General features: G+C 34.4%; 1 protein-coding gene across 1 annotated transcript in view; it reads left to right on the top strand.

Annotated features, from left to right (window-relative positions):
- The window catches only part of Ltn1 (E3 ubiquitin-protein ligase listerin), a 264,614-nt gene extending 249,053 nt beyond the window's left edge, over positions 1-15,561 (top strand). The window contains exons 28-31 of the mRNA XM_090378100.1: positions 2,870-2,957; positions 4,286-4,480; positions 11,000-11,167; positions 15,430-15,561. Of these exons, the coding sequence (XP_090234226.1) occupies positions 2,870-2,957; positions 4,286-4,480; positions 11,000-11,167; positions 15,430-15,489 (511 nt within the window). The 3' untranslated portion in view covers positions 15,490-15,561. The remainder of the gene's footprint in view (positions 1-2,869; positions 2,958-4,285; positions 4,481-10,999; positions 11,168-15,429) is intronic.
- Positions 15,562-16,868: the final 1,307 nt, after the last annotated feature.

Genomic DNA, 16,868 nt, shown 5'->3' with positions numbered 1-16,868 from the left:
GTTGATTTTTAGATTGAAGTTTGCCAGGTACAATTCTAGATCCTTAAGTTGGGAATTGATCCTGTTGCTGAGCTGGGCGGGGTTGTCTCCAGGGTTAATTGGAGTCAGCAGTTTGAAGTCATCAGCATAGCATAGGAGACCATTCGTTGAGGCAATAATGGGCATGATGATGGCTGTGAACAGGACACCAGACAGGACACCCTCCTGCGGTACTCCAGCAGTAATGTCTCAGGATAGGGTATGTTGCTGCCGATGGAGAATAAGTATTCTGTGACTGAGAAGTGATTCCAAAAAGCACAGCATATCACCTCGAATGTGAAAATTCTCCTTAAGTAGGAGGAGCAAGGCCGGAATCGACATGGCATCAAAGGCTGCTTTTATATCGAGGTATGTGGTTGCTAGCTCAGCTCTTTGTTCGAATGCTGAGAGAATGCGTTCTGTGGTGGCTGCCAAGTTAGTGATTGATGATTTTCCTGCGATAGCATAGTGGATTTCAGGTGGTTTCGTCAGGTGGATTTCAGGTAATAGTCAAAGATAGGTTCCACAAAGGCTATAAATTATCAAATACTTATCCCATTTTCTTATCAGTACATATTATGATATGATTGGTACATGACACATTAAAACTCGAGGGTTATAAATAGAAATTATTGAGATAAAACATATATGAGCAGTATTAGTTAACTTTGGTGGCTAATTTTTCAATGGGAGGGTGAGATCTTGTATTAGGCTGGCTCTCTCGCTCTCTCTTAAATGTGCATCTTCTTTCAATGTTTAGTGTGTAAAAATATATTTCCTATATACATATAATGTTTCAATAAAACAAAAAGCATTAAATAATGAAATAAAAATGGAAGTTTTTAAAGTTTTGGCAAAAATGGTTTCTGACATAGATCTATGTCAGAAAAAATATGCAATGATTGCTCATGGACAACCATAAACTGAAGTAACTGTAATGGGAAAGAGTGTAACATGTTTCTTGTCCACTGTTATTTTTGTGTATGTGATGGTGGATGTCGGGTGTGAAATATGCATGTAACTTTGAAACATGCATTATAAGTTGACACATTATAGCAGGATGAGCTGCAGTAAGTTTTAAAAAAAGTGAATGTTTTGTTCATAGTTGTAAACTAAATTGGTTCTTGTTTCATTCTTCTAATATGAACAGAGTATTTTATATTTCTGCTTGGTGTCATACCAACGTTTGAGATTGAACAAACATAATTCTTCGGATGCTGTCTGTTGGTTGATAATTTAGTAGAACTGTTAATGGATTACTTTTGCAGCACTGAGCTTTGCATATTTCAAGAACTAATCTCACAATGTATAATGGTGTATAGGGTGACAACTGCTGTCATATAAGGTATATTATCACTCCATTCAGAATTTAAAAATAATAATAAAGAAATTACATTTAGTTCATAGCCAGATATTGAATTTAATGAATACATTCGAAAAAAGAAAGAAAATTTTCTTTTCGTGTTGGTGATTTTTTTTGTTATAACTTGTGATTACATAGTTAATAAGTTTATATTGAAAATCAAAGTACTAAAAATGCAAGCCTGTCTTCCTTTTGTTACTTTGTAAAAAATTTTTTGTAATTCTGTTCTGAAGGATGTCAATCAGATATGGTTGTGTGGATTAAAAAAAAAAAAAAAAAATGTTTGATTTTTGTTCTAATATGAACAGAGAATTTTATGTTTCTGCTTATTGTCATATCAACATCTGAGAGTGAATAAACATAATTCTTCATTTCAGAAGCAATTCACAACTTTTCAAAGTGAAAGGTATTTCAACTGCTGGTGCAATAGAAGAAGCTATTAGTGAAAGGTGGGCTAGGTTAGCCAGTATTGGTGGAGTAGGTGGAATTAAGTGTAATAGAATATCTAAAATTTTGTTCAGCTTCATTTGTCCTCACAGTATTCAGTTTTAAAATTTGCAAAATTACATCCTTTGTACAAACAGACTTTAATGCAGACTGTAAAAATGAAAGGAAGCCTATTATGGTTATCTTACATTGCTGTGATTAAGTCATCATGTAAAGCTGTAAACTTTAAACTCATTTGCTTCATTTATATGGTTTATTTTTTTCTGTTGATTATACATTATTAGTTGGAATAATGACACAATTTAATGAGAATGTACCCTTCCTAAAAAAAAAAAAAAAATTGCTGCCTGCTTTTGAGATTTCTTTTAATATCTTTCAATTTTAGCATTTTCTTTTATAAGCAGAATTAATCATTTTTAGCCTTTCTGTGCACATTAAACATTTATTTTTTGCTTTCTCACTGATCCCCAATGAAAATTACTCTGGAATGCAAAATCTTGCAACAGCTCAACAGAAAAAAATGAAGCATATTTAAAACATATAAATGAAGCAAATGAGTTTAAAGTTTACAGCTTTACATGATGACTTAATCCATTATATTGTTTGATCCACATTATTTTATTATTAAGATTATTATTAATTTGTAAAAAGTGTTCCAGAATGTAGTTCCAGTGCATTCTGGCAGAAAAGTGGAACTGCCTTTTTGTATGCAAAAAGTTTTACAGTTTCAGATTTCTCCAAGTTATAACAAGTATGCAAATCTGCCAACCCCTGCATTTTGCATTAACAAGGTTTTGCTCTATTTATAAGTATTTTAAAGGTGTGCTGTGAGCAGACAAAACAAAATTAGCACAATGTTTCAGGATTGGATTAGTAAATGATTATTGGCCACAAAAATGTCAAGTTTTTTGTTTTGTGCTACAAAATTTTCAAATTAACAGACTATGTAAAAAAAAACTAGTAATTTTTCCATCAGTTTTATGCATTGTTGCATTCCAATATTCTCATTTTCTTAAAAAGTTAAACATTTTCATTTTTCAGATTTACATCCAAGTATGTTAGCAGCTTTATATGTATTCAAGAAATTCAAGCTGTTCATGATGCTCATACAAAATTTAGTAATATGATAGTAAGTATAGTAAGATTGGATTCCTTATTAATTTGGGTATTTCTCCTTTAAATAAAATAAAATATATTTGGCAATTTTTGATGTCTTTCATTTTTATGCTAGCACCCATCACTGAAATTGTTTTACTAAATTCTATCTTTAACCCACTATTATAAAAGGAAATTTGTTGTAAAAGGTCATAAAACAGTGTATTGAACACTATAAAACCGGTGCAATATGGCCTAAGTAGCCCTTGCGCCAGAAATAAACATACCAATACCAATATTATAAAACTGTAACAAAAACAATTGTTTACTAAATGCACTGATATTTCATTCCGAGAAAAAATGTATGCTATTTTTTTCTCAGAATGGCAGACAGATATACAGATCATGCCCTATATTAAAACACTCAGGGTTATTCCATTATGCAACCATCCAGGTAGAACCATATGGCAGAGAATATGGAAAATTAGGAAAAGGCAAATATGATAGAGTTTGACGACTTAAAAGTCAAACTCCTTTGTTACCAACAATGTATTGCTTTTAATCTGCTTGTGACATGTCATTTAGAAACTATGTAGTATAGTTTCTATACTATATAAACTATATAGTACATAGTTTCTAAATGACACTTTAACATTTTAATTTTGAAACAATACTGTACAATCTGTTAATAAAAAATTAAAGATTTAATCAGTTACTGGAAATATTTTTAGTGAAGTGTTTATCTCATTTCAAAATTATATAGTGTCATATAACAAATGTGGCGTCTCCGTAGCCAGGTGGGCAGGAGCAGCAGTGCATAGCACATGCTTCTTGATTAGACCGGGATTTGAGCCCGTAACCACCAAATACGGAGAATGCGGAAAGGTCAGGGAATGACTACCGCATATCCCCAGAGCAATATGGCCTTAGTTGCTAATGCTCCTAAAAAAAAAAAAAAAAAAAAAAAACCAACAACAATATAACAAATGCGACTCCTGTACACTGAAAAAAATTGTAATTCAAGGTAATACTTTTAACAGAATTTTAAAAATTAAAATTTTGATCATGATTTTGAAACCTGAAAAGTAAATTATTGTAGCATACATGAATTTTATTTAATAAAAGACGTGCATTTGGGAGCCACACACTTCAAAGACTATTTTATGTGTTTCCCGTGGTTACTAAGCTTGGCAGCTGCTGTCATATAAGGATGTGATTGACTAAGAACTAAGAGCAGTTCACTGGAGAAGACCAAAAAAAGAGGTTATTTACATAAATTTGGATAGAAAATTATTCTTAATACTATAAAGAAATGAAATAATTATTTTCAAAAAGTTAAAATATAATAATTTTTTCATCCAGATAAAAGCCCGGCCAACAGCCAGAGAAGTAGTTGCTACATACACCATTGATGATGTTGCCACTGAACTTTCAGTACAGCTTCCTCCTAATCATCCTTTGGGACCAGTTACTGTTGACAGTCGAAGAAGAGTAGGAGTAGGTAATGCTCAATGGAGGAAGTGGATGCTACAGCTTACTACCTTCTTAACACATCAGGTAGAGGTTCATTGTTGCAGTATACATTTTTTTGATAATACTATATAAATAAACTTCAGTCATTTATTTTTTTCCGAATAATTTTCATTAGTCAGGCCCAGGAATCACTACATTCTATAATTGTAGTGATTCAAAAAAAATTATACTTGCATAAAGTGACTTCTTATTAAGTCTGGTTTGACTTCTCATCTTTAGAGGTTGTACTATGCCTATCAATACTTAGATAGTGAACATTTAGTAAAAGTAAACTTTATTTATTCAAAACTAAGTTGACTGTAATCCTAATAACTTTGGTGGTTTAGACCTGTCTTCAGGGATGCATTACTGTTTTCTCTTTTTAGAAGTATTACAATTTTCTGTTCTGCTTAGCAGCTAGCCCTCTATTAATTACGTTCACTTGTTGTCTATCCACATTTTTGATATCTCACTATTTGATATGCAAGATTGTCTTATGTTAGCATTTACTATAAAAACTCCACTGAATGTAGTGGAATTCTTCTGCACAATCTGCTAACGTGGCTATAATTTTTCATACCCACTATATTTTAAAATAATAGGCTTAACTTTAATTTTTTTTTTTTTCATAATATTTCATGGCATATTGAAAAACACAATAGGCTCATCCATATTTCTGATCTGAAATAATTATAAGAACATTAAAATAGTAAGGTTTTTTTTTTGGTGATCAGGTTACAACCTTTATGTAGTATTCATCTTAATACAAACCTTGCACATTTGTTATTACCACCATTGAGTAGTAAAACTTCAGTTCAGTGACAAAATCTCTTGTCAGTTTAAAAACAGATTTTGTCATTTTATTGCTCTTTTTTTAAGAACATTTTAATGTTTCTTAGAATTTAAATAATGATAAAAATTCTATTTCATCATACAGTAATTATTTCAGTTTATAGGATGATTGTCTATTTGAATTCAAATTTGTTTGCATTTCAATACAGTATAACCTACTGCAGTTTACTTCCCTACTAATCTTAGACACCGCACTACTTGGTTACTAAGTGGCACTTCTCCTACTTCCATGTGGTAGGATCAAAAACCTGAGAGGTAAACAACCCAACCCTCCAGGGCCAAAAGGAGCAAATATGGAAAATGAAAGCTTTCTGCCAAATAATAATAGATGAGTATCAAAAGAAAATTCCACCTTTCCTTATGTGTTCTTTGTCAAATCATTATCGCATTCTTATCCAGAAAAGCTTGGAGAATGCTGCTGGCCCACCTAAAATGATAGATGCAGTTAAGGGATTTTCTCGTAGATATTGCTAGTCATAGACACTCAATCAATCATTATTCAAGCTCAGATTCACCAATTCAAATTTGAAATTGCTAGAAATCTGTCAGAATTAATAATACCCTCCATATATTGAATGCATCCAAATGGTCATATCTCAATGGGATTTGGATGAAGCAAAAAAAAAAAAAAAGTCAGAGCAGTGTAACACTCTGAATCTACAAATTACTATCAATTATGTTATTAGTGGGACCTCTTGAATTATGTTATTAGTGGGACCTCTGAGGGTTCAATGTGGGACCCATTGTTGTTTGCTATATTTATTAATGAAGTTGATGAAGGCTTATCAGGCTTAATGTCTAAGTTTGCAGGTGATAAGAAGGTTGGCAGGATGGTAAATAATAGTAATCAAGGTATACTATTCAACAAATTATTCAAGAAAAATTGGGCAGATGGGAAGAATTAAGCAGATGAAGCTTACGTATGCAGCCTTAACTCAGATGTTAAACAGCCACTTCAATTGAGATTTCAATTCCCACTGAATTTATCACTTACAAAATGGGCCTTACTTTCAATCAATCATCAGTCCTTCAAACCAACAGGTAACTAAGAAAACTGGAAACATTATAGATTCGTTAAGAGTTTCATCCACTACTTCAAAAGTAGTAAAACTTGTGAAATAGTGAAGAGAAGGCTGAACTTTACATAAATATTCAAAGGCAGGCATGGACATTTATGTAAACTCTAATTAGGATAAATCTGTATTAGAATTAAATGCATAAGATGCTGTAAATAACAATAAACCCATCTTCCTAGAAAATAAAAACAAATATTAATTGCCATGAGTAGGGGAGCTCTATAACCAGAGCTGCTTATGGCAAACACTCAAGCATAATTACTGATTTGCATAATAATATGTAAAGCAGTAATGATATTTGTAATTTGATCAACCAATATGATCCCATAGGTGTCTGCCTGTTAGAAACAAACTAAAACCACAAGTTATCACATTGAAATTATGTTTTGCAGATGAGATAGAAACATTGCAATTGCTGCACATGGAGATGTAGCCATACTGCTGGATTCTACGAACCCAACTATATCCATCTCACTATACACACCCTTCCCAGAAGCAGTTGCAGTGTGTGTGTGTGTTGCATTTTGGAATTGCTTTACATATATTTGTTTACATATATATATCTCATTAAATCAATCATGTACTATAAACAACCTTAAAATCTTGTTCATTCCAATAGAAGCAATGCATGAATCACTTTCACCTCTGCATGTGACTACTTCTAATCTATTAGTCTGTGATTCCCCCAAGCTAGCAGTTTCCGACCCACTTAACATTGCCTCGATAGCATCAGCAAATATTCTTGCACCCTTTCTATTTAAGTGTATCCCATCCCTGTAGAAACCATTCTCTCCACTTAACAAGCACAGACCATGCTGAAAAAAAAATTATATCCAATGATAGAATTGAAAAGGCTCGTCATATTCTCCCTCCTATTGTGTCTGGGCAGAATTGCAGCCACTTTCAAATTTAACCTTAATTCACTTCGCAACTTTTTTTCAACATTTACCTGTACTAGTTAAGTCTGCAGATCTACTACTGTTAATGTCATTAGTGCCGTGTACAACAATATCACCCTTTGTGCCCTTAAAAGATGATATCTGCTCTACGTCATCAACTTTTGTCCCTGGCAGACATACCCTGGTCCTATTCCACCTATCCTTTTTGCCACAATATATTTCCCATCTCCCTGACAATAGTCACCAACAATAACTACAGTGGCAGACAAAAAAAACTGCATCACTTGTGAATTTTTGCAAATAATGTGTTTTGCGCTGCATTGTGGGTTGCAGAAATGTTCGAAATGCATTTGTTAGATGGGATGTATATCTCAATGAAAGAATCCAATAAAAAGACTCCACCTGATTATACCATAATTTCCATAAATATTTTCCCAAAGGGTAAAATGTGTAATTAATGGAAATATGAGAAATCATGCAAATGGAATCATGACAATCAAACATACATTTACGTGTACAAACTGAAATGACAAGTTAATGTAATAGTATTATGTACTATAAATCAGCAAAATGAGTCCTCAATATTTTGTTGTTCCTGCTCGAACTGCAATTACAGCCTTGCAATGATTTGGCATAGAGTTAATCAACTTCTGGATATACGGTTGCCCAATTTTTTGTGGTACCACACCCTTACAATGTTCTCCTGCAGCTGAATCTTACTTGTTAGCTTCTTCTGAGCAATTTTAGATGACATTATGTACCAGAAATTTTCAATAGGGTTCAAATCTGAACTGTTGCCAAATCAGTCCAGCACTTTAATGCCAGCACACTGTAATGTTTCTGAGGTATGACTGCACCTTAAGGGAGAAAAACCCAAGGAAAACATTGGTGTAAGTATGGTTTTAGCCTTGTGAGACAAGACAAACTCATCATTAAATCTAAATAGCATAACACTTGCCAATTTTGTTGTGTGGCAAGGTGCTGAGTCCTGTTGAAAAATGCAATTTTGGATGTCTGTGTGGCAATCCCTAATAACGGATTTCGGGCACTCCTCCAAGACAGCAGTGTAGGTTTCTGCATTCACCATTCCGTTAATAAACTTAATTCGCCCCACCTCTTTGCTTGTTATGTATCCCCAGACCATCTGACCGGCAGTGAACTTTACAGTCAGTGTTATGCAGTCGGGTGGTATACCTCCAATTTTCATCTTCTGACATCCCGCTTTCTGTCCGAGCCATGCAGGTTGAATTTCGATTCGTCAGAAAAGATGACAGTATCTCATTGCTCTTTTGTCCATGAAACATGCGTTTTAGCCAAGCAAGTCGCTTCTTCCTCATTTGTTGGGTCAACAAAGACATCTTCTTGGGCTTGATAGGCATGCCGAACACATTCCAAAAGCCATCTTTGGATAGTTCATGCACTTGTTTCAACACCAGAGGCTATCTCAAAATTCAGTTTTAGATCAGCAGCACTAGCATGCCAATTACGAAGGCATAGCTGTTTCAAATATCAATCTTGGGAAGGCGTAGTCAATATCTTACGGCCTGATCCATCTTCTCTTCACAGCACCGGTTTCATGCTTTAATTTCAGCACTGGGGATACTGTTGACTGGTGACAGCCTATTTTATCAGTGATAGCATGCATAGAAAGCCCTTCCTGGGACAGAGCAACAGCTACACTTTTTTCCCTTGGTGTCAACTGAACATATGGAGCCATGCTTATACCTCCGGAAACAGGATACTTATGGGCGTGTATACCCTTCCAAAGCCGTATTTAAAGAAACGGCTGATGCAGTACCTTTGCTTTGAGACAAACAAAATGACTAATCAAACAATATCTTATACGTTTCACTACAAATGTTACTTTTTTTTTAAGGTAATACAGTTTTTTTGTCTGCAACTGTAGCTCCTATGGGACCAGTGCATTCTGCACTGAAGATTGCCAACTGTGTTGCCTGATGCACAAGATGAGCTCTGGCATTCAGTTGGGCAGCTGAGAGTTTGATGGGTTCCCCATTTTAATTCCTTCGAGTGCATCTACCCTACTCTTCTAACTCTCATGGATGCCCATCAGAACACAGAAGTTATCCCACACTAGCCATCCTAGTTACGCTCCCTTGTGTGCTCCTTTGCTTCCACTCCCTGGGTGGGTGGGTGGGTGGGTGGGTGGGGAAGTTAACCCTGGTCTCCTCCCCCCTCTGGTGGGGCACGAGCCTGCTCCACTGATTTGGGGGTCATCTTCTCTATGGACTACATGTATCTGTCTTTTCCCCCCAGCTCCCTCTAACTTACAACTACTAGCATTCGAATCATTGCTAAATTGCTTGAGCCCTACACCCAAAAACCTAACATCAAATCGCATAATTAGTACTCCTTTTGGCTAACCCCTATCAATAGCGAGTTTTTTTTTTTTTTTTTTAGGTCCTAGCCACTGAAATCTCAGGAAATTAAGTGACAGGACCTGCTAGAGTAAATAACTATAATACTGGTGTACCTGGTCTGTCTCCATGGGGTGGAGTGTGGGCCCAGTGGCCAAATGACTAGAGGAACAATGGTACACGACACTAGACATATACAAGATCCATACACCTTTAAACCTCTGGCATTGACAGTTTTCTGTTTCACACCTGAAATTTATAGGACACGGAGATGGGGAAACCTCTGGTGCCGTTTGACACTAAAAACACTACACTGGCTAGGCCACAGCACCTAACGCTCTCACACACATCTGCCATTCTTACAAATCTGCATCATTATACAAACAGATGGAGGACATTCTGTATTGTGTATATTGTCAATTGGAAGGTTCCCCTACAAACTCTATATATTCCAGAGATGGTGCTAGTTTGCATAGTGTAGCATTGTGTTGGCCTGTAGTTCTGCCTTTTAGCTGGGAATACAAATTAAAAGGTCAATTGGATAGTTACTTCCTTTTACAACTCAGTGAGAAAATAGTTGTACCAGAAAGTTCTGGACGGATCATCATCATCTGGAAGGATGAATTATTTTTCATCCTTCCAGATGATGTGCTGCCTCATTACCTGTTGTGAGGAATTGTGTAAATCACATTTAATTGTGCAATTTTCAGGTGACTGGATCAGTCTTGGCTGCTGCTTTATTCACCAGATCTATCACTACATGTTTGAAGTAGTATGTAGGGGCATGTGTATGTGTATTCATGGGTGCAGTGCACATACATGTACTTTTGATTTCGGGGTGTGGCTTCTATGCAGTTTTCTCCTGTATCCCTTAGCAATCTTGAATCTCCAAGTTTATACTATTTTCCCTTCCAACTCTACTGTACTCCACATTGCTGACCATTGACCAGCCATAACCATGTGATTGTTTAATTTGTATGTGTCTCCCTACAGCTATTGTAATATTATTTAGGTTGGGAAAGAGTTCTGGCTGCACTCAAAAGCTTCTAAAGTTGCACTAAGTTCAGATTTATGCCCCCCCTCCTCTCGATGTTCTATAGCAGTCTTATTTACATATTATGAATAAAATGTATAACTATTAGAACTTCTTTCAAATTAAAATTTTATGATGAAATAAACGGACATTTCCTATCAGTTGTATTCAGTTCGTAACTCTGTAATTTTATCAACGTTAAAATTGAATAATTGTGAAAAAATTTGTAATGAAGCATCTAGTTGGCACTGAAGTTTATATTATCATATATATATATATATATATATTTTTTTTTTTTTTTTTTTTTCTTTTTTACCCTCTAACAGAATGGCTCTATTTTGGATGGTTTGGCACTTTGGAAAAGCAACATAGACAAAAGGTTTGAAGGCGTTGAAGAATGCATGATCTGCTTTTATATTTTACATGGCTCAACTTGTCAGCTTCCTCGACTTTCCTGTCGAACTTGTAAAAAGCGATTCCATGCACCATGTTTGGTAAGCCACATTTTTTTTTTTGAATAATTATTGATAGCTATATAAGATATTTATCATTTCTCTAATTTTGTAACTCTAGTTTCTTTGAAAATAATAATTCTTAGTAAACATTTTATTATATATATATAATTTGCTGGTATCCCTCTGTAAGTGATGCTCTTTGGACTTGAATACCTCAAAGACTAAACAAGCCTTTGACCTGTTTCCTTTTGCAATAGATTTTATTTATCAGTCAAATAGAAATTTAAAAAAAAAAAAAAAAAAATTCTGACAGATTTTCAAATCCTGAGAATTGATTTAGTTTCCAGTAGTGAAGCTATCTTGCCATTTACTTTGAAGAGAAGACAATTTCTTAGCTTTTGTCATAACAGTGAACAAATCTCAGGATCAGATTTTCAATGAAGTTGGCATTTTTGCTCATGGACAACTTTACATAACAGTTTCCAAGTCCTGATAATTTTTTGTGCAGTAATTGTATATTTTTTTAATTGACAGTATAGTTATACATGTAAAAAATTATTAAAGTGCATTTTTAGTAATTTTATTACCCAAGTCCATCCCAACTAATCTGTAAAAATTATTAATTTGTAGAAATTACATATTTGAGTTGTTGTATACAGCTGTATTGTAATTATGATGGAGTCTTTTTCAACAAAATTTTGAAATGAAAGGTACAAAAAAAAAGGAGTTCTAAAGTGACAGGGTACATTTGGTTGTGCTGATTGACACGACAATTTATTTAAAGTAAAGTGTAAGGAAGCTACAGATGGTGAAGATAAATTTGCTTGATGTGATAGCCATTTGTATTGCAAGTGTGCTGAAAGCACACTACACCATGATCAACTGTTGCCCAAAACATGTCACAGGAATGGTCTCAACATAAAGATCAGATCTAAAATAATTTAGACCTGATGAACCAAACATCATAGGGCCAACAGTACAGAAACCATTAGCAGGGAGTGATCATGGGGGTTTTAAGTTGGATGATGAAAAGAGATAGTAGTTTCTAAAGACAAAGGAATGGGTTTTAATTTCTGGAAAAGAGATTGACATTTTGTCACCTGGGGCAATAGCACACGGAGCACAAACGCATTAGAATTATGGTATGCCATTAAAAATTTCATCGCAGAAGTCTTAAAAATATAGCACGAGTTAGATGCCAAGACTGATAATTAGTAAGTTAGCCAATTTAATAGAGCAGAAAAATATGGAGTAGGAAATTTAAGATAGTGATTAAAAAAAGTACTGAAGTCTACAACAGTTACAAGTTGATCTGTAATAGTACCACTGAAAAGGTTAGGCTGGCAAGGCAGATTATGAGAAATTGCTGGTTAAGAGAGCAAAGAATAGGGATAACAGACAAACAAGAACGGGGAGTTTTTTTATGTATATGAATACAAAGAAGAAGAAAACAAATTTGGTCAGAACCTCATGTAATGGGAATGGAAAATTCTTAGATAACCCAGCTGATGTTGTGGACAAATTGAACAGTTACTTTGTATTAATATTTACAGAAGAAAGGCCCTTCAAAGTGAGGGGAAATGTGCAAATGACGCTAGGAAGCATGAAATTAATATTCAAATTTGTAGATTATTTACAGTAAAATGGCAGAGAGGACTAGCTAGACTTTAAAAAATGCACTGCAGTCATCAAATCTATGTATTGTGCTTCATTAATAATTTCCAAACACCAATTTCTTTCTGTTTTGCATATTTTTTAGACTGTCATTGGTGCTGTGTATAAAATTGTTCATTTGCAAGACATTCATTACAAGTCCACAGTATAGTACTTAATTGCACAGTAGTATGTATTTAATTGCTGAAATTATATCATGCTATTTATACCTCATATTAAAAAATTGGAGTCACAATACCCATACTAGAGGCAGCATTTGAACCTGCTACCTTTATTTCTTAGACAAGTCTATTACCCACTACGCCTATTTGACAGCATGGATTAATATTTTTAGCTTAATGCTGGTAACTGTGGAGATTTCAGGGACAAGATTACTGTATTATCTAATAAAATGCCTACGCTTGTGCATATATGCATTAAGGATTTTTTTTTTTTCACCTGCTGGTTCATAAGTTTGTGTAACTTGTACTTTTGAATTTTCTTACCTAGTTTTCATAGTTCAGAAGCTTTGAACTTTGCATGGCAAAGATTCAGCATTACAGTCTAAAATATATGGTCTTTGGGCCTATAGTTATAGGAAATTGCATTTCTGCAATTGTTTGTAAATGGCAAAAGTTTTGGATCAAGAGCACCTTATTAGGTTCAGTGTGTGTAATTGATGAATATGACAAGGGGTAACTTGCTTTGTTGTTGTTGTTGGCAAAATTAATGTACTGAAGGTAAGTATAAAGTTATGTGTTGATTTTGATGGGAATGAAAGCTTAAGCAGAGCTTCTGTAGTCTTAAAACTGCTTTAGGTTAGCAACATTTTCTAAACATTTCTGAATAAGAGATGTAGAAAGTTTACTTATGGGTTTATTTGTCAAGGAATGAATTATGAGAAATGGTGTATGATCTCTAATGCATTTCTCTTCTCAGTCTGTGGAGTTGAAGCTTTGTGATCAGATTTAGAGTCATGATAAGTTAAACCCATGCCACTGATGGTAAAGTTTGGATCTTTGCAGTCCTGAGAGTCCCCTTTCCCAGGTTTCCAACCCCACCACATTATCCTGCCAGGTTTCCATATTTTTCCCTTCCACTCTGCTGTACTCCATCTTATTGATCAATGACAGTTATGGCCTGTGACTGTTTAATTTATGCTTAAGCCTTATTTGTACAACAAAGGTGATAAAAACTGTTGAGTAAATCATTACATTTGAAATTTCAGAAAACTGAGATGTCTGGTCATCCTAGTCTAACTAAATCCAATATAGGGTTCCTGCCATCTCATTTTAAAAAGTGGAATCTACTGGATATACAGAAAAAAACATCACTTATGCACATTTTTATACCATTGTACAATCCCTGTGCTATTGTTTTAATTGATTATTGTGAAGAAATTGGTATTAGTCACAGTCCAGAAGACTGCTGTCTTTTTATAGACCAAGTGGAAGTCTGAAAGCTGTATTGCTTTGCAACATGAATATACACCCATTAATTATATTACACATAATTCATATTCAAAAACTATGGAAATATGAAGCAAGTTTTAGAGATCAAGTATGGCCATATGCCCTTGCTTCCACCACTCCAAATTAAGCTTGGATTGGTCAGTTTGTTAACATATTGGATCCTGAAGGTAACAACTTCAAGCATGTGCAATCTATGTTTCCAAAATTTTCTGATGTAAAAGTGAAAGGTGGCACATTTATTGGTCAAGCAAAGCTGCCTGGCAGTCATTTCACCTTCTGGTGAATGGATTTCTTGGTAACATTGAAAATTATAAGAAATGGGATGGAGAATAGCAACCAAGCTTCATTACTTGCATCCCCACAATATTTTTCAGACCAAATCTAATTAAGGCTGAGATTCTACCAGAACTGATGAAGATTCATGTGTGTTTGATAGTTTTTAATCCACTTGGATGAAAATTACCTGACTTTAAAAACAATTGTGCTCCAATGTGATTAAAAAAAAAAAAAAAAATATTTCTGTTGAGCAATCTTCAGTAGCAGCTAGGGAGAGAAATTAAATTTTTTGATTAACCCAAGGAGTTGTATTTTTTAGCAAAGATTATCACTATTTATGCAGAATATAGTATTAATTAATACTCTGCAAATTAATACAGTATTAATTAATACTGTGCAAAGTAGTACTTTATTCTATAATATCCTATTCTATACAGGAGTTAAACATTGTTAATAAATGCAATACATTTGGTTACTTTTCTTTCATTTCTCGGCAAATCCTTGATGCTATACAAAATCTAAGGCTTGTTCAAAAGTGGCATTCCCAAATCCAATGACCATAAACATCAACTAAGACAGAACCTTTTTGAAAATTTATTATAGTGTAATTAATTCTTTAAACTGCAACAGTTGCACTTTTAAAATAGATGGGAGCCAGGTCTGCACATAGCAAGGTAAGCCTGAACACAATTAAATTTCACTTTCATATTATGCTTTCCTGTAACAATAGATTAAATTTGAATTTGTCTTGTATATACCCTCTATCTTATGTTCCCCTATAAATAGCCCTGGTCATGCTTAATTGTAATTAGCTTAGATAACTAATAACTGTTTAATAAAGATGCAGTTTATGTACGTACACACGCATTCTCATTTAATATATTTTATCTTTTTCCCTAGTACAAATGGTTCAGCACCAGCAACAACTGCATGTGCCCTCTTTGTAGGAATCTATTTTGACACAGTGCTCAAATAGTGGAATGTACAGCTGTCATTAATAACAAATTTATTTTGAGAAAAAATAAAACTTCTTTTGCCAAAAATGACTTTGTGAAGAGATTTAATATTTAAATCTTCCTACAAAATATTTTAATGTAAAATTTGTTATCAATGTGTTATTATTGTTTTTAGACAAATTTACAGTAATAAAATTTCAGGTTCTCTCCCTTTAGTAGAGTTTCCATTAGATAGATATACAATAGTAGCAAATGCAAGAAAACTTGGGGGAAAAAATTGACCTCATACTGCTAGTTTTTCATTGGATGTTCCTGGGGCTTCTTATTGCAGTGAGTGTGAGAATTCCTCCAGACTTTTTTTAGGTACTTTTTTTTTTATTTATTTCCACCTTTGAATAATATAAACCACATTAGATTTTGGAAAGTTGATATGAGTCTCTTTTTCATGCAGAATGGTTGCTGATATACCATACCATGTTGTATCTATGTTCTGATTTGCAACCTGTGTCGACTTAATATTGTACTTATGTTGCATCAGGCAGACCCACGAGATTTACATGTGAAACTTCTGGCATAGTACACAATATTTGTAGAGGAGTCTGGATATGTTTGGTTGTGCAATTACCTACCTTGCCTATCAAAAAAGAGGCAGATCACCCTTGATTACGAACAAGAGTAGCAAGACCTGGGTGTAAGCTGGGTAATGTCAAGATTTTTAAATGCCCAAATTCAAACAATGCCATCCTTCTGTGCTAGATGAAAAAGTTACAGTAATAGTGTTGATTCCCCTTATTGAGAGATTTGTTTTCTGTCTGAGACAGTTTGTCATTTCTGTTCATCCATTGTAATGTCCTGAGTATTAGAATTCAAATCCTGGCAAGATGAAATTTTGTGGGGTTTTTTTCTGCATTGAAGGTTGTCATCTATCTCATGAGGGGTTGCTGTTTGCAAAACTGATTTTTCATGTAGCAAAACCGGCAATGCAACCATTGAATAGACTCAGTACACTCACTCCCTATAGTTGTAAAAACAAAGCTAATTGGACTAGGAATAGTGTCCTGAGTGTGTAATTTGTGGGCTTTGCATAATGGCATTATCATTAAATGTAGTCACCTTCTGTGCTAGGATCCCAAGTGTTTTACTGCACACCACTTTGCACAGTCCTTTCTCCACTGCCTTTATTTGTAATGGAGAGATAGAAATACTATTCTACCAAAAGTCATGGGGAACTGCTGATAGCAGGAAATTGTGACTATGAAATATGTAAATATTTTGGCCTATAAATGTTCCAGACAAGTAGTTGATACTGTGAAAACAGTCTATTAACAATTTCAGTTGACTTGTGTAAAGCAGTGTTGTCTAAATTGTAAGCCCAAGGCTTGG

This window comes from Mastigoproctus giganteus, chromosome 7 (genome assembly GCF_048544385.1).
Source record: "Mastigoproctus giganteus isolate SK-2022 chromosome 7, ASM4854438v1, whole genome shotgun sequence".
Taxonomy (NCBI): Eukaryota; Metazoa; Arthropoda; class Arachnida; order Uropygi; family Thelyphonidae; genus Mastigoproctus; species Mastigoproctus giganteus.
Note: the sequence above shows the minus strand (reverse complement) of the source record. Positions and strands in the feature narration are given on the sequence as shown.